This window comes from Mustela erminea, chromosome 11 (genome assembly GCF_009829155.1).
Source record: "Mustela erminea isolate mMusErm1 chromosome 11, mMusErm1.Pri, whole genome shotgun sequence".
Lineage (NCBI taxonomy): Eukaryota > Metazoa > Chordata > Mammalia > Carnivora > Mustelidae > Mustela > Mustela erminea.
Window position 1 is genome coordinate 57919035 of NC_045624.1, and position 22499 is coordinate 57941533.

The 22499-nt window shown below is 38.5% G+C and overlaps 1 protein-coding gene across 3 annotated transcripts in view; it reads left to right on the forward strand.

Annotated features, from left to right (window-relative positions):
- CRPPA (CDP-L-ribitol pyrophosphorylase A) overlaps window positions 1-22499 on the forward strand; it is a 299557-nt gene that overhangs the window by 7404 nt on the left and 269654 nt on the right. For 2 of the 3 annotated variants that reach the window (XM_032304813.1, XM_032304812.1), the window contains exon 2: window positions 11481-11757. In XM_032304813.1, the coding sequence (XP_032160704.1) occupies window positions 11527-11757 (231 nt within the window). In that variant the 5' untranslated portion in view covers window positions 11481-11526. Of the gene's footprint in view, window positions 1-10849; window positions 10914-11480; window positions 11758-22499 lie in introns of those variants that run through there. The other variant, XM_032304814.1, reaches the window with a different exon arrangement.

Below are 22499 nucleotides of genomic sequence, written 5' to 3' on the forward strand. Positions count from 1 at the left end.
CCATGCATATACCCCACTGATAATGGTGTATGATTTTTAAAAATACATTGTTGGATTTTGTTTGCTAGTATTTTGAGGATTTTTGCATCTATATTCATGAGAGATACTGCCCTGTACTGTTTTTGTGGTGTTTATATCTAGTTTTGGTATCAGGGTGATAATGGCCTCATAGAATGAATTTGGAAGTATTCCTTCCTCTTGGGTTTTTTGAAATACTTTGACAAGAATAGGTATAAAGTAGAACTTGCCTGTGAAGCCGTCTGGTTCTGGACTTCCATGTGGGAGTTTTTTTGATAATGGTTGACTTCCATTGCTGGTGATTGGTCAGTTCAAAATTTCTATTCCTGCTTTAGTTTTGGGAGGTTATATGTTTCTAAGAATTGATTCGTTCTAAGTTGTTCAATTTGTTGGCATATCAGTTTTTATAATCTTTTTAAAATTACTTGTATTTCTGTGGTATTATTTCTCCTCTTTCATTAGTAATTTTGTTAGGGTCATTCTTTTTGTTTTGTTTTTAATCTTTAGTGAGTCTTGCTAAAGGTTTATTTTGTTTATTTTATTTTTTCTAAAGAACCAGCTCCTGGTTTCATTGATGCATTTTATTATTTTTTTATTTTTTTTTAAAGTTTCTATAGTATTTATTTCTTCTCCTGTCTTTATTTCCTTTTGCTAGATTTAGGTTTTGTTTGTTCTTCTTCTAGGTCCTTTAGGTGTAAGGTAAGTTTTTTTGAGATTTCTCTTGCTTCTTGAAGTAGGCCTGTATTACCAGAACCTTCCCTGTTAAGAACAGCTTTTGCTGCATCTTAAAGATTTTGGAGCATTGTGTTTTCATTTTCTTTAGTTGTCATCTACTTTTTAATTTCTTTGTTTCCTGGTTGACCCATTCATTGTTGTGTAACATGTTATTTAATCTCTATGTGTTTGTGGTCTTGCCAGATTTTTTTCTTGTGGTTGTTGACCAGTTCCATAGTATTGTGAGAAAAGATGCATATTATAACTGCAATCTTTTTGTGTTTGTTGAGGCTTGTTTTAAAGCTTAATATGTGATCTATTCTGAAGAATGTTCCATGTTCTCTTGAAAAGATTGTGTATTCTGTTTTAGGAGGGAATGTTCTGAATATGTTAATTTCATCTGTTTCAGTGGGTCATTAAAAGTCACTCTTTCCTTATTTTTGGATTATCTGTCCATTGATGTCAGTGTGGTATTGAAGTCCCCTATTACTATTGATTATTTCCTTTATGTTCATAATTATTTTATGTATTTGGGCACTCCCTTTTGGGTGCATAAATATTACAATTGTTATGTCTTTGTTGGATAGTCCCCTTAATTATTATATAGTGTCCTTCTTTGTCTCCTGTTATAGACTCTGTTTTGAAGTCTGTATTGTTGGATACAAGTATTGCCTCCCTGGCTTTCTTTTGGCTTCTATTTGCATGGTAAATGTTTCTTCATCTCCTCCGTGTCAGTCTGCATGTGTGTTTAAGTCTGAAATGAGTGTTTTATAGGTGGCTGGTAGATGGTTCTTATTTTTTATCCACTATGTCACTGTATGCCTTTTGTTTGGAGCATTTAGTTCATTCATGTTCAAAATAATTACTGATAGTATTGTTGTCATTTTGTTACTCGTTTTGTGGTTGTTTCTACAGATTTTCTCTGATCCTTCTCTTGCTGTATTTCATGGTTTGTTGGCCTTCTTTGGTGATACACTTGGATCCCTTTCCCTTTTTTCTTTGCATACGTATTACCTGTTTCTGATTTGTGGTTACCATTAGGTGTGTGTTTAACAACTGTGTATAGCAGTCTATATGAAGTTGATGGTCACCGAAGTTTAAATCCATTCTTTACTCCTCTTCTCCTATGTTTCAGGTGTATTGTGTCATATTTTACATCCTTTTTTTCCCCATTAATGCAATGTTTAATTTATACACTCATGAATTAAGTAAAATACATCAGACAGCAAATTTTGAGATTTTAAAATCACCACTGAAGAGAGAAGAGAAATTTTAAAATCACCACTGAAGGCCCATGTAACATGCCAAGGGAGAGACTTTTGCTAACCTGATCTCCTATACTGCTTTTAAGTCCATCAAGCAGCTACTGGTTTCCAGGGGAGGAGAGGGAGGCCAGGAGAAGCCAGGTGACTTTGGCCAAGCGGTGCAAACCAATTGTTTTCAGTGAACCACACTGCCATCAAAAGTCAGAAAACACTCTGAAGACAAGGAAAAGCAGAGAACAAAGTTGTGGTGATTATGAAAATCATCCCCACAGATAGTAATATGGTGTGATGTTGTGACTAAAAATTGAGAACACTGAATCTTAATCTCAATCTGTGAATAAATCACAATGGAATGTTTAGATAACTTTCTGCCATTTTAAATTCTGAATGCTTTGGGGAGGGACCTTTTTGCATTTCTATGGCCATTATAGAAAATCTTGGTATTTGGTTGGGGCCTAGAGTTCCTAAAAGCAAAGAATACCTCCCCACCTTTTTGTTTGTTTGCTTGGGGAGGGGGGCAGATGTTGTTAATATGCAAATCTTCAACAAAATGGCAAATGGGTATAACTAGTTAAGCATACTTTTACTGGCAAGGGGAGAGTTTTTAAGTGTTTTTATGTGCTGGATACATTCCCCCCTCCCCCCAGATTTTCAATTTCTTCTTGAGTGAGTCTTTTTCTTTTCTTTTTTTTTTTTTAATTTTTTTTAAAGATTTTATTTATTTATTTGACAGAGAGAGATCACAAGTAGACAGAGAGGCAGGCAGAGAGAGAGGAAGGGAAGCAGGCTCCCTGCTGAGCAGAGAGCCGGATGCGGGACTCGATCCCAGGACCCCGAGATCATGACCTGAGCCGAAGGCAGCAGCTTAACCCACTGAGCCACTCAGGCGCCCCTCTTTTTTTTTTTTTTTTTTTAAATATATAATATATTATTTGTTTGAGGGGTATGGGTCTGTGATTCATCACTCTTACACAATACACAGCACTCACCACAACACATACTCTCCCTAATGTCCATCACCCAGCTGCCCCATCCCCCCACCCCCCTCCCCTCTAGAAACCCTCCATTTGTTTCCTGAGATCACAAGTCTCTTATGGTTTGTCTCCCACTACATCCTTTTATTTTATGAATCCCTTGACTGTTTTTGTTTTTGTTTTTACAGTAAAAGTTATTTTTATTACTTTATTGTTTACTTTTCATACTGCAACTTATGATCTTCCCTTGCACCTGCAGTCCCTTTTAATATTTCTTGTAATGCTGGTTTAATGGTCTTGAACTCCTTTAGCTTTTATCTGAGTAACTCTTTCTCTTTCTTTTTATTCTGGATAGCCTTCCTGGGTAGAAGATTCTTGGTTGCTGATTTTTCCCTTCCGACACATTGAATGTATCCTGCCACTGTGTTTTGCCACAATATCAGTATAGCCTCAAAGTTTCTGCTGAAAAATCCCCTCATAGCCTTATGAGTTTTCCTTTGAATGTAACTTTCTTCCTTAGCTGCTTTAAAATTTTTTTCACTACTTTTTGTAGTGTACTTTAAAAAAATCTTTAAAATTACATTTTACTTACTATATGTTTTGATGTGGATGTACTTGGGTTGAATTTTTTTGGGTGGGTGCATGGATCTCTTTGCCTCCTGAATCTGGATGGGTTTCTTTCCTCAGGTAAGGTAAGTTTGTAGCTATTATTTATTGAAATAAATTTTCTGCCCTCTTATTTCTCTCTCATGCGAGATCCCTGTAATGCAGATATTATTATGCTTGGTGTCACAGAGTTCCCTAAGACTGTTCTCAATTTGCATAATTCTCTTTCCTCTACTTTGCTCAGATTTGGTTATTTATGTTCCATTACTCTTCCATGTTTGTAAATTATTTCTCTGCTTCATCCAGCCTGCTATTTATTCCATCAAGTGTATTTTTAGTTTCACTTACTGTGTTTTTGATCTGTGATTGGTTCTTTTTTATCTGTTCATGGTCTCACTGATGTCTTCTACTCCTTTCTCAAGTTCAGCAGGTATTTTTATGATCAGTACTTTAAATTATCTTTTAGTCCTATTACTTAAATCTGTTTTGGTTTGGTTTCTTGCTGTGGTTTTGTCCTGTTCTTTCATTTGGGAAATATTGCTGTGTCTACTCATTTTGTCTGAATTTCTGTGTCTGTTTCTCTGTGTTAGGAAAGTTAGTTACTTCTTTTGCTCCTAACAATAGTAACCTTATTAAGAAGAGGTCTTATAGTGCCCTGTTTCCTTATAGTGTTCCCTGTTTGCCAGATCCTGGTGCTCCAGAAACTGTCTCCTATGTGTGTCATGCGTGCTCTGCTATTGAATCTTAGCTTCTTTTTCCTTCAGTTGTCTCCAGAGGCCCTCTCTGCCTGTCATGGGCAGCAAGGTGTGCAGTGGTTGGCTTGTGAATTGAGACTTGCCCCTGCAGGAACTGAGGTCCTGCAGAAGCACAGGTCAAGAGATGGGGTGTTGGCAGGGTTTGTACTGGTCTATTGGGGCGGGTGGGGGGGCGCCACAGTGGGATGAAGTAAGAATGATTAGAAAATGGTGGGTCTGCTGAAATGTGTTGGGGTGGCGTGACATGGTGGGGCTTTGGGCAAGCAAGTTAGAGTCTGGGGATTTTAAAAATTCTAGGCCTTAAGTCCTGGTTTTAAGAACTGAGGGAAGTTGGGCCATTTCACATTCAAAGGCAAGTAGTAAAGAGATGCATCCTCCCATTGCATGGGTTGCTGTTGTGAAATCTGTTTTTTGCCCTTCTCAGTGCCACCAGCTCCCTCCCTAATACAGGCAGCAAGGTTCCTTTTGCTCTCAGACTGTGTTGGCCCTTCTTACCTTCCCTGTGGCCTCTTCCCTGCCTTTAGTGGTGAAGTTTGTTCTGCCAGCTTTCCAGTCACTTCATGGGTCATTTACACTGATTGGGTTGTTAACTAGTTGTTGTTAACTAGTTGTATTCGTGGGATGAGGTGAGCTTAGGGTTCTCCTACTCTACCATCTCCTCAGATGATAGGTGTATTTGTGAAAGTTGATGAACTCATGGCTTATTAGACTTTCTGACTTACTGGATTGTCTCTGATTTTCGATTTTTTTGTGTACTTATTATTCTATCATACTCTTTCTGAAAACCCCTGTAAATTCCATGGAGAAACACATAAATGTAAATTTAAATGAGCAGTATTGATTGCTGGAGTTGAGCTGAAAGTCAGAATGGAGTAGGGAAGACTGGAGAAATCTGTAGACAGGATTGACAGGTTTTAGTGACTAATTGGATTAAGATTCAGAAAGAAAAGGGCACTCTAGGTAATTATAGTTGAATGAGCATGTTCAAATACATGAATTTGACATTAAAGAATTTTCTTAATGCTTCATTAAGAAAGGGGTCAAATCTGAATCAAGGGAAGCAAGCAATAGGCCTATATAATGTATTAAAAATACAATAGAACTGTGTTTTGTGTAGGTCAGATGACTAGATGTTTTTGTTAAATTCCCGGGGGAAGGCCCCTATGGGGCTCCTTCAAGAAGAGATTAGGACTGGTAGGTTGGGCTTTTCATCTAGGAATCCTTCATGGGCCATCATAAGGAGACCTGACCTTGTGAGGGCAGTTAGGAACCAGCCCCTTCACATCCGTTCTATACTTTGTGGCTAAAATATGAGGGTGGGTATGGAGGGATGTAAATCTACGAGTTATGGCCACAGGACAGTCCACTGACCTAATTTCTGTGAACACTGTCATGGCAGTCAGCCACAATCGCCACTGTCCCTCGGAGCTAAATACCTACAGCCTGGTAATAACCCTTTAGAGAATTTAATACGACCTGATTTTCCATCTGTTTATTTAAAAAGCATTTGTTTAAATCTTCTGATTTCAACTGATCATATTAAACTGCCCAAGCAGAATACTCAAAGTGATTTTTTACAAAACAAGAGACCAGCCAAAAAACAAGAAAACAAGAGAGCTGAAAATTTTCCTGAAAATGTCTATAGGTGTAATGGAACTCAAGGTTAGATTTTAAGTGCCCATGGAATGTGCTAGGAAGGAAATAAGAGAACTTGATAAAATCCGTCTATAGGAGTTCAGTGTGGACTTGCCTTCAGCTGAGGAGGTCAACCTCATTCATTTATTCAGCAAATATTTGTTCGGTAGGCACTGCGTGAGGTAGTTAAGGTTTTTCTCACTTGCATGATTCTGCATTAGTAAACTTTAATGCTGTAAAAGACTCTTAATTCTATAACTAGAAAAGAATGTGAATAAATCCTTTGAAATATAAACAGTACTTAAAAAGGCTTGTAAGTGCTGGGAGTATGCTTGGATGCTGAACAAAATAGCATAACAACGTCATCTCTTGAGAATGGTTTAAAACTATGTCTTTTAAAATTTTTTATTGTGACTTGTTTAAAAGAATATTTTGCACAATGACTCCATTAAACATGTGCTTAAATGCACATATGTGCACATATTTGAAAGGCTTTCAAGAAGGCCTGTCCTTACTATTTACTATGCATTCTAACTTGACGGTTCTGTTAATTTCTATTTCATTTAACCAAAAATGTTAATCTAAACTCATTAAATTGACACACTAATAGGCCTTAATCTGAGAAACACTAGTTTAAAACACTTTGCTCTTCAGAGTCTCCTATAACTTTTGGAAATAGTCAAAGGCCATGGGTATATCTAATTATTTACATCTATTTTGACTGGCTTTGTTTGGAAATTAATTATTTTATAGCTCTTTGAAGGCATTCTCGTAAAATTGGAACTTGTCTTTGGGAGTTCATTAATTCATTGACTCATTGTGCAGATATTTGAATGACTATTTAGTCTAGCAATGTCTTGCCTATCTCCCTCTTATTCAATATTAAGATTTAATTGAGAGTAATTTTTGTGAAAAAAAGCAACATGAGGCCTTTACAGTTGCTTTGGAGCTATTTTTATGGTAAAATTCACTATGAAAAGAGATGAATAGCATAAGGTACAAGTTAAGCTCTTGACTATAGAACAGTCTTGCCTACTGATTATCTTGAGCATGTACTTAAAGGTTCTCTAAAAAAATGAAACCAAAAACTTTAATGTGATGTCATATTAATAAACTGAAACATATTTGATCACTGTTAATAATTCTTTCCTCTAAACTCAGATGAATCGTAGACCATTATGTCGAATACTTTAAATGAATCCATGAATAGAGAAAAGGCTTAAGCATGTAAACTAATAATTTATTCCTTTCTAGTTATTTAAGTCTTCTCTATTCATGGATTCACTTAACAGATATTTAGTAACATATGGTCTGTGAGGTCAGGAATTCTGCCAGTCTTGGTTCATTATTATATCACAATTGTCTAGTATACTGCCTGGCAAATGTTAGATGTTTATTTTTGCTTGAAGTACAGGAAATTACAGGAAACTCGACATTTTGACCACAAATGCAACAATATTATATGGTTCATCACTAATAAGATGAATGAAGTGCTAGAGACACAGTAGATGTGGACATGCTCTTTTTGCTCCTGGATTTTGCCACATCCTTCTCAGAGACTATTAGTACATTGGCAGTACTATGTGCTCCAAAATCAGACTTGGGTCTACCCAAGTCCTTTCATTTCTTAAGTGTGAGATTATGGTCAGGCCACTGCTTCTGTGCCATCTATAAAGTGGTGATAATAGTGACTTCTTGGAATCAGATAGATTTTGCAGGCTAGTACTCAACCCAGTATGTGTCACCTAGCAAACCATCAGTCGTTGTTGCTGTCAATATTACTAATACTGATTGGTATAGAATGTGCCAAGCTATAAGGCGTAGGCTCCGTTTGCTATGAGTTGGCTTCTTAGTGAGGGAGATAAAAAAGGCAAACTGTAGAGTATGATGCTAAGTTTCTCTAGGAGGGGATACCAGGGATGCTGCCCCCCAGAATGACTACTAAAGCTTCCTAGGGTAGCCATATCTGAACCGATAGGTAGGTGAACAAGTGGGACTGAGCCTCCCACTTTCCTCCCGGATTGGTGATAGGTGTGCTGGGAAGTGGAGGAGGTAGTATAAGCAAAGACTTGCGTGTGTGAGAAAATGCCCTCTGAGTAAGAGGGGTATGGGAAAGATGAAGTGGTGTAGGAATAAGTGGGCCGAGGTCAGATTTTGAAGGGCCCAGCTCAAAAATGAGCAGGGGGTGACCTTCAGTTTGCATGTGAGAAAAATCCACCCGGAGTGGTGAGAATGGGTTGTGTTGGGATAAGATGAGAGGGAGATAAGCTAAGAGAATGGTGCAATAAACAGGGATTAAGTGCCTTGATCACAGCTGTGTCTGTGAAGACAGAATCTTGGGAAGCTCCACATTTAGGTGACACGAACTGTCACTTGTCACTTGCAGAGGGGCTTTAAGTACAGTGTAAATTCTAAACTGGCAAGTATGCTATGATCAGTTAGGTTTGCAAGGGAAGGAATGGGAGATGGATGGGCTACAAACTGAAGAGCAACCCACCCTGAGTCTTTTTCCCTAATTCTTTCTATTGCCTGCCCATAATAATCCATATGCGACTCTGGTATTCTGTGGATATTACTACATTGTCTTAGTTTACTTGTGATTGAAATTCCCCACAGTGTCTAACAAAATAGGAATAACCCTGGCCTTAGAGCAGCCTAATGTTCTAGAAATGAAGGTAAGGAGTCAAATGACTCAAACGCAACCACATCACATAGGGAAAGTTAAACTCATTGCTGAGTTTTTGGAGCTAGCCAGGTTACTGAAGAGCTTCTTGCATTTTCATAACCCTTGAGACAATACTGTGTTGTCAGATTTACACTCTTTCTGGTAGCTAAGACTGACCATGGTCATTTACCAACCGATTAGCGTTTATTTGATACTAGGTGAAAAGCAATGGGCAAAACAGATGTTGTCCCTGCCATCATGGAACCTACCTTCTGGAACACGGAATGTCTTCTTTTGATGAAGAATGGTAAAACTATTTAAAGTACTGAGTGTCATGCCTATATCATATTATAATTATTTCCTTAAGTGATAGAGGAGGAGGACTTACAGGAGGTTAAAACTTGACTAAGGCTCAAACCATAGTAAATGGTTAATCTAGGTTAGCTATTTTATATTCTGTCATAATTGATTTGTTTTGCCAATCTTACTAGGTTATTATCTCTAATTTATCCTTTAAATGCCATCTACAAGCTCAGTTTGGTAGCCAGGCTGTAATCACTGTATTCCCCAGAATGCAGCAGCAGCTCCCTTCTATCTGGTCTACTTGCATCCTTTCTCTCTACTAAATCTCTTCTCCACCTTGCAGCAAAAGTAAAACTGAGGCTCCTAAATTAGTTTACTATTGCTGCTGTTAAAAGAAAAAAATAGTCCATGAACTAAGTGGCTTAAAGCTACATGAATTACCTTGCACTTCTGTTAAGTCAGAAGAGTCAAAAGTTTGAAATAGGTTTCACTGGGCCAAAACTTAAAGGTGTTGGCAGTACTGCGTTCATTCTGGAAACTCTAGGGGCAATCCATTTACTTGCCATTTTGTAGTTTCTGGGGGTCATTCACATGGACTTGTGGTGGTCCTCTATCACATTGAGCACTGCTTCTTTTAATTCCTCTCCTCTTTTGACTCTTCTGCCTCTTGTTCATGTGTAAGGACTCCTGTGATTATGTTAGACCTACTCAGGTAGTCCAGAATGATTCTTCCATCTCAAGATCCTTAACTTAATCACTTTCATGAAGTTCCTTCTCTGTGTAGGGTTATAACTTTACAGGTTTGGGGAATTAGGAGGTGGTCCTCTTTAAGGGGCCTTTCTGTCCTAAAACAATGCCTAGAACATTTGGGTGGGTGAGGTTTTCTTTTCTTTTCTTGTTTTTTCATTTGTTTGTTTTTTGTTTGTTTGTTTGTTTTTTAAGGTATAAATGTTCTCTCCTGCATAAAGGTTTTCTGTGGTTTTCTATTATAACATTAAAACCCATAACATGGTCTGTGATGTCCCCATGGCCTAGCCCAGTCTTGCTCTTGCCTGGACCTCCAGCCTCTTCTTCGCTTCCCCACTAGCTTAAAGGATGTGACTCCAATGGTTTCCTGGCCCTCAGGAGGTTGCCATGGCCTTTGCTTCCACCAGCCTTTTGTACCCCTTTGTATTTCCCCTGCCACCACTCACCGTCTGGATCCTACAGCAAATTCAGCTTCCTTAGGGAGTATCATCCTGGCCTTCCCTGTACTGGTCAAAAAGTCCATTTGCTTGCAATCCTGGAGCCTGGCTTTCTTTATAGCACTTGATCACAGCTTGTATTTGTTCTTTGATGTTCTTTGATCCGTAAACTCTGCAAAGGCAGTGTTTATTTTCATTGTGTACTCAGTGCTGATCATTGATTCAGTGTGCAATAAGTACTTATTAAAGAAATGGACTTAAAATGAAAAGGCAGTATGCCTATAAAGTAGCTCTTAGTGTGTTCATCTCTGTACTATTGTTGTAGCCACAGACACAGTGGGGTTTCGGATTATGGAAAGGGTTGATTGAATAACTGAAGATTGGAGTTTAATAATTGAGTAAATCAACCGAATGTTCATATAAACAAAGTTAATTTCACTAAGTAATTTTCAGACCCTTCCATTTCGTAAAAATGTGCATAAGACTTGATCTAACATGAGCATGTAGCATGTCATAGTCTAAGAGTTCTTCAAAAGATGTTTTTGAGTTCTATTAAATTTTAAAGTGACCTTCATTCAGAGTTGATAGCATGGGTCAGAGGCAGTTTGCCTGATTTGGGCCTGTTGGCGGTGGAACAGAAGAGTTTAATGACATTAAGCTCTGTTAGCACTGCTGTTCAAGAGAAGTCAGCCAAGATGTAACACAGTTGCCACTCAATGCCGTGGACTGTGAGAGCAATAGGTCAGCGAGTCTTTAGGAAAATGTTGTACAATAGAAGAATGGCTCAATACTTGGTATGACTCAATAGGTTAATTCTTTAATTTTATATTTTATTACAAAGTTTATTATTTTGAGTCCCACTTGTATTTATACAGTCTTAGTTGCCCTATTTAAGCTATACTGTTTTACCTTGATGTAGGCAAAGTTTGTGTTAGATAAGTGTTCCAGCTTTTTAAATAATTTTATGGACTCAAGAGACAGACTTTTGAGATTGTTCCTATTCTATTGAACAAATAATTTGGAAAGAATCAATTTAAAGGCCTATTACTGTATTCTTTTTCTTGATGTACTGATAGTCTAATTCAAACTTAATTACTGAGGAATCTGTATGTGTTGTATGATATCTATGTAGATGTAATGTTTTATAGTCCATAGTGAAATTATATCTGTTGTTATATAGAGTATGAAATATTCATCAGCTTCTTTACTAGACCTGATAAAATGCATCAGACTGATTTACTTTAGCGTTCAGTTTTCCATACCCCTAAGAAGTTACAGTAGTACTTATTAATTCACTTTCTTACTAGCTTAACTCGTATAAGGCCCAGTTTATGTTAAATGTATGCACATTTTTCTTTTAGGGTATGCTGGATAAAAGACATTGTTGTGGCAGTAACTGGAGAGAACATGGAAGCGATGAAAGGTATCATTCAAAAGTACAAGCATCAGCGCATCTCCCTGGTTGAAGCTGGAGTGACCCGCCACAGGTCAATTTTCAATGGGCTAAGAGCACTGGCAGAGGACCAGCCCAACTCTAAACTCTCTAAGCCAGAAGTTGTGATAATCCATGACGCTGTGAGACCATTTGTCGAGGAAGATGTCCTTCTCAAAGTTGTCACAGCTGCTAAGGAACATGGGGTAAGTGGTTAAACTTCTGAAAAAGGATAAAAGAGACAAATACTGTAGTAAGTATTAATTTGTTGGATTTTGACGAAATCATATTTAGATGTCTGTTTGTTTAAAATAGGCATATTGACTTAAAGACATAATGCAAAATTTTTTAGGAAGCTTGGCGTATTCTGAGACTGTACTAGAATTTATATTTTCTTATAGTCCCTCATTGTAACATGAGCTTTTTTACTACATGAAGACATGTAGTAATGTCTTCAGAGTATAGTTTTGAATGTACACTGAAGGAATGAGAAGCATTGTGCACTTACCTGAAAATACCTAAGAAAACTCTCAAGTCTAAGATGCACATAATAATAAAAAGTCTGACTCATCAAACCCAAATTGTGTTTTGAGTTTTCGGAAGTGGTTTACTTTCCAGCCAGACAAGATTTTCACACCCTTTAAACTAAAATGTTTTAGGATGACACAGAATTCTGTGTTCTAATTCACCAGAACATAGGATAGCCAAAGCCATATTATAATCTCTAGAACATCTTTGTTTTGTTCTTATATTACTAGATAAAATCCTAAAAATAAGTTAATAGGTTTATAGTATAAATTGGAGACAGAATGAGAGTTGCTGTACACACTTGGTACAGCATGATAGCAACAGGCTGTGGAGTGGGACATGTGTAGGCCCAGTTCTCAGGCTTTCTAATTAGTGGTATATGAGCACCTTGCGCAACCTCTTTGAGCCCCTTTGCCTTGTAAAAGTACAGATGCTAATCCTTGCGGTTTTTTTAGGTGTTGGAAATTAGGTGTTAACTGCTCAGTAGAGTGCTAAGTACTTAAAAATGAAAAGGTATTAAGATGAATTACAACATCTAGGATTGTAGACAAATGGAAGGAGTCCTCTAAGCCTTCTTTGCCATGTGGGTGGTGAGTTAAAAATTACCCATCTGGAAAAGATAGTGTGATTTCTCTTTAGTTTCCTATATGCAACTGCAGTCTCTTCCTCAGGGAATTGTTGCTAATGTAATCTCCTCTCCCTACAACATGAATTCCTTTTAAACCTGTGTAAGAATTCTGTAAATCAACAAAAACCTTTTTCTTCAATGTAACTTAAAAAAGATACATGGAATGTATCTTGATGGAGTGAAACTTGAGATAGAGGTTATATTAGGTGACCTCAAAACTGGATTTGGGCTCCTTCCTGTTCTGCAGGCCCCTCAGCCATGCTAGAGGCCATGTGATCAGCTAGAAGTGCCCCGAGGAGGAATGAAGCAGCACAGGATTTAGAACTTTGAGGAAGTAGAGAGAAACCTGACAAATTTCTTAAGCTCCTAGGGAGCATTAGATAGTTGGGGCAGATAATTAAAAATTTATAGTACCTGGTGAGTATAATTAGATGCCTTTGCCTTTATTACCTTTTGGGCAACTATTATGCTCACTATAGAAATTACACATTTGGAATTTTTGGTCAGTTGCTCTTTTTGAGGTCTTATTTCTAAGCTTGTCAGTAAAGTGACAGTTTTGGTAGTAGGTCTGAAACTGAAGAGGACTCTCCTCCTGCTGCAGTTATAAGCCAAGATACCCAGTATAAGTGGTGACTTAATGAGACATTAACATGTATAGCAGTTACTGACTTTTTTGGTTGCAGATTTGTGGGAATTTTTAACTATATTTATAATTAACATTGATCAGAATAACTTATGTACTATGTATATGATTAAAACTTACATATTTTCATGAACTCACGGAAAATTTAAGAAGCTAGTTTTAAGTGGAATCTTCACAATTTATTTTGGAGCTTTAGAAACCTGGTGTCTGCTAGAAATAATATCTTGTTTTGATGGTGTTAGGGAATAAGTTTTAAGAAAGTAGAGAGTGAGTTTCATACAGATACGTGAAATCCTTAACATGCTCTTGTTGTTAATCAAGGAACCAGGCGCATGTTAGACTCAGAGAAGCACACCTTTTTGTGAAGCAATACTAAAATGAATTCACATAGACAAAACTGTATTTTTTCCTCCCCATGTGAGGGGTGTCAAACCTCCACTAGGCAGAGTTTATTTGCATCTTTATATGCAAGAATGATTTTGCATTGCTGTCAGTTACCTATAACTTGCGAAGTTTGTAAAAGAGCTCAAAGGCAATGGAATGTTACATTCAACTAATCCAGAAGGGTTGTCTCTAAACAATACATAGTTTTACACTGAAGATACTCAGTATCTCTTGGTTATCCTAAGTTATAAAGGTTAGGCTAGTGACCTAACAACCTTATACCCAGGTATTACTTCATGCCAGCACTTTCACACTGTTTGTAGTTGAAGTTTTGTGTTGGAAAGGAATGACACCTTCTTAGCCTATAGGCATTAAATTGCCCAAGACTGGTCTGAATTGGATACCATCCCAAGGCAAGAAAATGGTGAAGACTTCGCTTAGTCAGAGACACTAAACCACTTGTTTTCCATGGCTTCTTTTGAATTAATTCTCCTTTGTTCCCTTAAATTGTGTTGCATAGATTCTTAATGGATTCTCTTTTGTTCTCTTAGCTCTCAACTTTGAGGCTGTACCCAAAGGTCAGACAGCCCCTGAAGGGCATACATGTTAAAGGGAATTGTGAAATTTTAACTTCTTTGTTTAAAATACGTTTTCAAGTTGGAAATAGATTACCTCAGAATACTAAGATGTCCCAAACTAAGGCTGATAATTGACTTATCTGCATACAGGAACTCAGAACTGTCACCAGAACTCAGGTTATCTTACCTCTGTAAGCTTCGTTTCAGGGTTCCATGGAGGGGAGAAGACTTTAATACAGCTAGCAGGTAAATCCTTTCAGGGTTATTTCTGCCTTTCATATGATCACTTGCTGGGGTATAAATTTCTAAGTTTATAAGTATTTTCTCTTTCCCAGTTCTTTGATAATATATCATTGTGTCCTGGCTTTAATTTTGCTTGTGAGAAGTTTGTTGACCAGTATACTAGTGTCCCATTACCAGTCTTATTGTGTCCCTTGAAGGTTACCTGCCTTTTCTGTCAGGCAGATTTTATTGTTATTCATTTTATTCAAGTTTTTATTTAAATTCCAATTAACGTACCGTGGAATATTAATTTCAGGTGTAGAATTTAGTGATCCATCACTTCCATACAACACCTGGGGTTTATCATAACAAGCGCCCTCCTTAATCCCTATCACCCACTTACTCCCCCAACCCTCCTCCAGTAACCCTAAGTTTATTCTCTATAGTTAAGAGGCTTTCCTGGTTTGTCTCTTTTCTCCCCCCGTCTCTTTTCTCTTCACCTGTTTTGTTTCTAAAATTCCACATATGAGTGAAATCATATGGTATTTGTCTTTGTCTGATTGACTTAGTTCACTCTGTATAATACTATCTAGCTTGATCCATGCCCTAGCAAATAGCAAGATTTCTTTTTTTTTTTTTTTTTGGCTGAGTTATACTCCATTGCACATATATACCACATCTCCTTGATCCATTCATCAGAAGATGGATATTTGGATGTTTGGGCTCTCTCCATAGTTTGGCTATTGATAATGCTGCTATGAACATCAGGATGCATGTTTCCCTTTGAACCTGTATTTTTGTACTCTTTGCATAAATAACTTGTAGCATGAGTGCTGAATCCTAGGGTAATTCTATTTTAAACTTTTTCAGGAACCTTCATACTGCTTTTTTAGAGTTACTAGCTCTAAGAGGTATCCACATTTCTCTGCAGCATTGCCAATACCTGTTGTTTCCTCTGTTGTTAATTTTAGCCATCCTCGAAAGTGTGAGGTGATATCTCCTTATAGATTTGATTTGAATTTCCCTGATTATGAGTGATGTCAAGCATCTTTCTTGTGTCTTTTAGCCATCTGTATGTCTTCTTTGGACAATATCTTTCCAAACTTTATCTCTCCTTCTATTATGAATGATAGCTTTGCTGGATATAATATTCTTGGCTGCAGATTTTTCCCTTTTAGCACCTTGAAGGTGCCATGCCACTGTCTTCTGGCTTGCCAGGTTTCTGTGTGGAGATCTGTGGCTAGCCTTATGGGTATTCCTTTGTAAGTTAAGGACTTATTTTGATGATTTGTGATTTTTTTCTTTTTTACTCCATTTTGCAAATTTACAGTATATCCTGATGTGGCATGTTTTTGTTGATATTTAATAAGAATTTTCTGTGTCTCCTGGATTGGGATCTCTGTTTTCTCTCCTGATCAGGGACGTTTTCATCTATTTCTTCAAATAAGCCTTCTGTCTCCTTTTCCCTCTCTTCTTCCACTGGGACTCCTATGATATGAACCCTACTATGTTTGGTGGAGTTACTGAATTCCCTAAGTCTACTCTTGTGATCCATAATTCTTCTCTCTTTCATTCAACATTGTTTATAGCTTTTATCCTCTATATCACTTACTCATTCCTCTGCTTCTTCCATCCTTGTGGTCATTACATCCATTTGGTTTTGAATTTCAGTACTGCTGTTTTAATTTCTGCCTGATTGTTTCTTAGCTTCTTTCTTCTCTGTTGTAAGGTTCTCCCTGTTGTCTTCCATGTTTTTCTCAAGCCTTATTATGGTTACTTTAAATTCCCCACCAGTCATATTACTTGTATCTGTTTTGATTAGATCTCTGGCCACTACCTTTTCTTGTTCTTCCTTTTGGAATGAATTCTTCCATCTTAGCATTTTTATAGGTCTCTGTCATCTTGTGTGTGTTAGAAAAGCCTGTTATGTTGCTACTCCTGAGAGTAATAACTTTATGAAGAAGAGATTATATAGTTTCTAGGACCTAGTGCTTCAGGGAGTGCCTCTGGTGTGTATTTGGTGCTCTGTGCTCTGCTGCTGAGTTTTGGCTGCTCTGACCCACAGGTCAGTCATCTGCAGAGGCTCTTCTGGCCTGTAGTGGGCAGTGTTGGAACCTTGGCTAGAGTGTGGCAAGTTTAAACTAAATGTGCTCTGGTCTGCTTGTTAAATGAGACCTGATACTACTTCCACTGACACTGAAACCTTGTAGAACTCTATGGTTGGAAGATGTGATATGCACGGATGGAGGGATGGGCTGTGCTAGTCTTTTAGGGGGAGGGTCTCGCCATGCTGGGATGGACACAGGTTTTACCTAGAAGGGCAGTCTCACCAGAGCGGGGGGGGGGGGGGCACGGAATTTGCACAAAGCAGGCTAAACAGCCAGTGTCTGGGCTGGCTGTCCTCAATAGGTGTCTCTGCATCTATGCAGAGGGGTGGAGGAGGGAAATGGTGCCCACTGGCTCCTTTGTCCCTAGAGAGACGTTTCTGGAAACTCTACCTCTCACAGATGCTAGAAGAGCAAACAGTTTCTCCCTTTGTGTCTTAGGTGATCCTCAAATCATGCAGTCTTCCCCAGGGTTGTCTCCAGCAGCAGGGCAGTGCCCTGGGGCTCTATTCCAGCCTGACCTCTGAAAAAGTCAGCTTTGAGCCCCTGCTGGTTGTAAAAACTCCAATCAGCCTGTCTAGTTTTTCCAGCCAGTGGCTTTTGGGAAATATTCTCCTCCTGCATTCCCCTCTGCATTCTTCTCTCTCTCTTTGAGCTCCCTCTGTGACCAGGGCTCCCTCACCTCTATAGTACTTATGAAGCGTTTCTTCCCAAATGACATCTCCACACTGTGTGCTTTCCTCAGTGTGGCCTCTTCTCTCACTCTAGTTGTGCAGTTGTTCTGTCAGTACTCAGTCGATTTCTTGGGCATTCAGAATGCTTTGGTAAGTACCTAGTTATGTTAGAGGGACAAGGAAAGTCTAGGGTCCTCCCAACGCATTGCTGTCTTAGCTGTGGAGTGTCTGTCAGGTGGATTTTAAAGTCCCTTATTTTTCTCAGGTAATGTGCACTCCCTCTAATATGTAACTAGATAAGAATTTTTTTTTCTCTTGCTTTGGATTTATCCAGAAGTTTTGATTTACATCTTACCATTTCTAGAAACCTCTGTACCATTATCCTATAAATATTGACCTTGCTCCATTGCTCACCCTACAGCTTTATCTTTTACTTCTACATTACTGTATGTATGGTAAACCTTACCCTGTCCTCTTACCACGTGTGTGTGTGTGTGTGTGTGAGAGAGAGAGAGAGAGAGAGAAAGAGAGAAAGAGAGAGAGAGAGAGAGGTTTCTTCTGGAGAACTTCAGTTTTCATTTTTTCAGCCCTAATGTAATCTCTTGTTGAAGTAGTCTTCAATTAAAAATTCAATTTCTATAAGTTTGACTCAGTCCTTTTCAAATGTTATTGGCCTCCTTTTTCTTAGGATTATGTATTCTTTTTTCAGTGTTTAAAGATGAATATTTAATACATTATAGCTAATGTAATTTTTTGTAGTTTTTCACTTCATTTGTTCACTTGTGATTTGTTTTGTCCTCTGATGAGTAAGCTGTATTGTAGGCCCATGTTTGGCAAGACAATGTAAGTAGGAGTCCTTTGGGCATGGGATGAGGATGTGTTTCTGGAACAGATTTGTGTTGGTTCTGCTGGGGATCCCAAGGGTTTTACCATTTAGGGATCTCTTTATGTTCATTTTTGGCTTGAGGTTTTATCCATCTTATGGTAATTTTAAGCCGAAATGTGAAATCACATCAAATAAAGGTAACAGGGAGATTCCCTTCCCTGTCAGAATCCCAGCCAGGACAGCAGAGAATTCTGTGCAGTGTTACCACACTGGATACTTGTACTTTGGGTGGTTTACCTTTTAAATGGTTACATGCATCTTTATGTGAGGACCACAGTTCTAACTGGCCAAGCATGGGCTCAAAATGTCAGTCCTCATTCCTTCTCATTTGTTTAAACTAAAGCCTCTTACTAACCTAAAGCATCTCTGCTGTTTTCCTTGGATTCTGGCTCTGATGTTAGTCCTCGGGAGTTAATCAGTGAATCCTCATTCTGAAAAACTTTGTAAAAAAAACCTTTAAAAGTCACACTGGGGAAAAAAGCTGTTAGTAACATTTTTCCTGAACTACTTAAATAGCAAGATGTTTTGCAAGATGATTTGTCAGCCATTTTGCTGAAAGTATTTTACTAAGTATAAATTACTTGTATATTTCTGAATAATTAAAAGTCCAGAGGGGCAAAAGCAGTAACAAGGACATTGTTTTAAGAGAGATGTTGGCAGGGGCGCCTGGGTGGCTCAGTGGGTTAAAGCCTCTGCCTTCGGCTTAGGTCATGATCTCAGGGTCCTGGGATCAAGCCCCACATCAGGCTCTTTGCTCAGCAGGGAGCCTGCTTCCCTTCCTCTCTCTCTGCCTGCCTCTCTGCCTACTTGTGATTTCTCTCTGTCAAATCAATCAATCAATCAATCTATCTATCTTAAAAGAAAAAAGATCTTGGCAAAGGTAAAATAAGTTGGAACACAGGAATGTGAGAGAATCATGTTAGGACTTCTAAGCTAGCTATCATATTTGAAGAACTGCCTGGAATAACATGAATATGAAAATGACAGTGTATCAAGGAAGCAGCCTCCTCGAGATGTGCTCCTGAGGGAAGACACTTCCTTAATTACTTGCATGAATTTAAACCCTCTGTTTCTGTATCTCTAATCATGTTTCATCCTCTCCTCCCTAATCAACTTCTGACAATAACAGTCACATTTATTGCTCCTGCTTTTGCACCTTCAGTTTACTCCTCTGTGCACAGCAATCTCGTGTTTTTCTTCTCTGACTGCTCTGTCCAAACTCACCTGTGGCTTTTCGATTCCCAAATTACATAAGCATTTTTAGTCTGTTGTAAAATAAGGAACTTGACTGGCTTTTATACTTGGTTCCTTGAAGGGGTAATGGAAATAACTGGGATTTTCTGAGTAGTAGGATGGTTGTTATTTTTTATGAGCCCCATAGCACTCCCCTGAGCTAATGAGATCACTCAGGATGGAGCATGGTCACCAGAAATACTAATGATTTCTAATTACCAATGGTGATTGGAGATTTGAGGCTTTGAATCAGCTCTACCTCTGGGAGAGAGGAATCAGGCTGGAGACTGAATTCAACCACATGGTCAGTGATTCAATTACTCACACTGCCAAAATGATATCCCAGTAAAAATCTTGGATGCTGAATGAAGCTCAGGGGGGCTACCTGGTTGAACAGTTATGTGCTGACAACATAGCAGCTGTTTATTCCACAAGGAGAGGGCACCCAGGAAGCTATGTTGTGTACTCTCTCAGACCCTACCCTGTGTCTCTCTTCATTTATCTGCTCTGATAAAATATCTTTGGTCATAAATGTGTAATCTGAAGTAATTACAATAAAAATGCAGTCCTAATCATTTTCCGGAGTTCCAGGAGTTTTGATGAACCTTGGTGGGGGCTGTGAGGACCTCCTGGACTTGGAGCCAGTGGGTCAGGAGTGTATGTGGTGTGAGAATCCCACTTGTATCTGGTGTCTAGTTGTAATAGCAGTCTGGTTGTGAACTGTGGGGGTTGTGGCTGATAGTAGAAATGAATTGTATTATAATACACCAGTGTATACAGAATGGCTTCATTAATTTTGACAGTTTTAACCAGATCTTCCTTCTGCAACTTTCTCTACCTTGTCTTCTGTGACTGTAGTCTTTACTACTTTTTTCTTGACTGCTTTTTTCAGATCCATCTTCCATAAACATTCCCTTTAACTTGTATTATAACTTAATAAAGTACTTCTGAGCAATCAAAATCATGCCCACATTACTTAATCGAAAAAAATGATATACAGTAAAATTTGCTTTAGGGAAGGTGCATAGTCTGAGTGTTTATAACTGTATAGAGGATTGTAATCACAATAGAACTTTCTCACACTACAAAGAATTGCTTCCTGATGCTGCTTGGTACTCAGACCCTTGCTCTGTTCCTAATCCTTGTCAACTACTGATACTGCTGTTTTTCTCTCTTCCAGACTACTTTATGAAAAGAATGCTACAGCATATAACTTTGTGAGATGATTATTCTACTTGGTAAAAAGCATTTACATGTAACCATTTTAACTACTACTTGACATGTTCTTTCCAAAATCTCTCATGCTACACCTTCTCTGCTATAATTCCAGACCTTGTATGTTCAACTTCCAACTGAACAGAACCACTTAAATTTGCTTTTTTCAGCATGTCTGAGATCATGTGTAAGTCTGAATTCATTAATTCTCCCTGATCTCTTTCCTTGAATTAGCTTCTGGATACAAGGGGGGAACCATTGATTTCCTGTCTTTCCCCTCACTCCTAAGAGGAAATAACCCAAGACTTGAAGTTTAGAAAGATCGCGGTCTCCCTGGTTTAATATGTGGAGTACAGGAGGAGACTGAGGGAGCTCTCATTAGTTTGGGATCTGCAGTATTGTTCGCGCTGAGTGATGAAGGTCTATTTCAGCCAGTTGAAACAGAGAAGTAGAGATTGGAAAAAAATGTTGAGGGAACTGGATTGGCCGGACCTGATGGGACAGTGTGAGTCATAAGGTAATAAGACATGCGTATTTTTGTATGCTTCAGTTTTTCTTTGCCATTCCCTGCCAGTACACCTGATTTTCTTGTGCTCCTGCCCTCCCTGCATCCTCCCAAGGTTTTGTGAAATTAGTTCCGACACTGAATTGCTTGTCAAAACTCAGCAGACCTGCCTACTGATGGCTATAGTACTTAAAGAGTTTCTTTTTTAATTGTTTTTTTGAAAGATTTTATTAGAGAGTGAGTGAGCTCACAGGAGCAACGGGGAGGGGCAGAAGGAGAGGGAGAAGCAGACTCCATTCTGAGCAGGGAACCCCAGTGCTGATCCCAGGACCCTGAGATCATAACCTGAGCCCAGGACAGATGCTTAACTGACTGAACCACCCAGGTGCCCCTAATTAAAGAGTTTCAACTGCTTGTGAGCTAATCAGCACTTGACCAAGGTACATCTTACTGCTTACCTCATGAAAGAGTCCCCTATGCTTTATATTGGATGGTTTTTCCAGTATTTAAGGCAAAAGGGGTTTTTATAAACTTGGAAACCTTATTATTATTATTATTATTTTCTATACCTGAATATGGAAGTGGCACAGTATTCCCCAACCTTGGCACAACTGACATTTTGGGTAAGATACTCTCTGGGGGGCTATACCATGTCCTGTAGGATGGTTAACAACATTAGTTTTTAGTTAGAAAATCTGAGTCCTTTTCTGAAGAGAAACAGCGTGATTTAATAACCAGAAACTCTGACATGGGAGGGGGGTGTGAATGTGTGGGCAATCTGTGTTTTATAGCAGGGCTATACTTAGTAATGATTAAAGAACACTTCAGAAGTAAAAGTTATTATGTGTACATCAGGAACAATATACTCATTGATAAGCCAGTATTAGAAATTTATGGAAAGTATTTTGGGCTTATTTTATTTTATTTTATTTTTTTTATTTTTTATTTTTTTAAGATTTTATTTATTTATCAGACAGACAGAGGGGGAGAGAGCAAGCACAGGCAGACAGAATGGCAGGCAGAGGCAGAGGGAGAAGCAGGCTCCCTGCTGAGCAAGGATCCCGATGTGGGATTCGATCCCAGGACGCTGGGATCATGACCTGAGCCGAAGGCAGCTGCTTAACCAACTGAGCCACCCAGGCGTCCCTTGGGCTTATTTTAAAAGAGCTGAAAAATGACTTGACAGGTGATGATATTTTCCAAACAAAGTATCATAAGTAGAATTGACCTTGGCTAATAGTAACTTGTGCTGGCTTTCTACTGGTTAGTTTTGAACATGATCAAATGTGTTGAAGCTCAGAGTTCAGTATTAGGTGGGTGTCAGGTAATACATGCTCCTGGGCTATT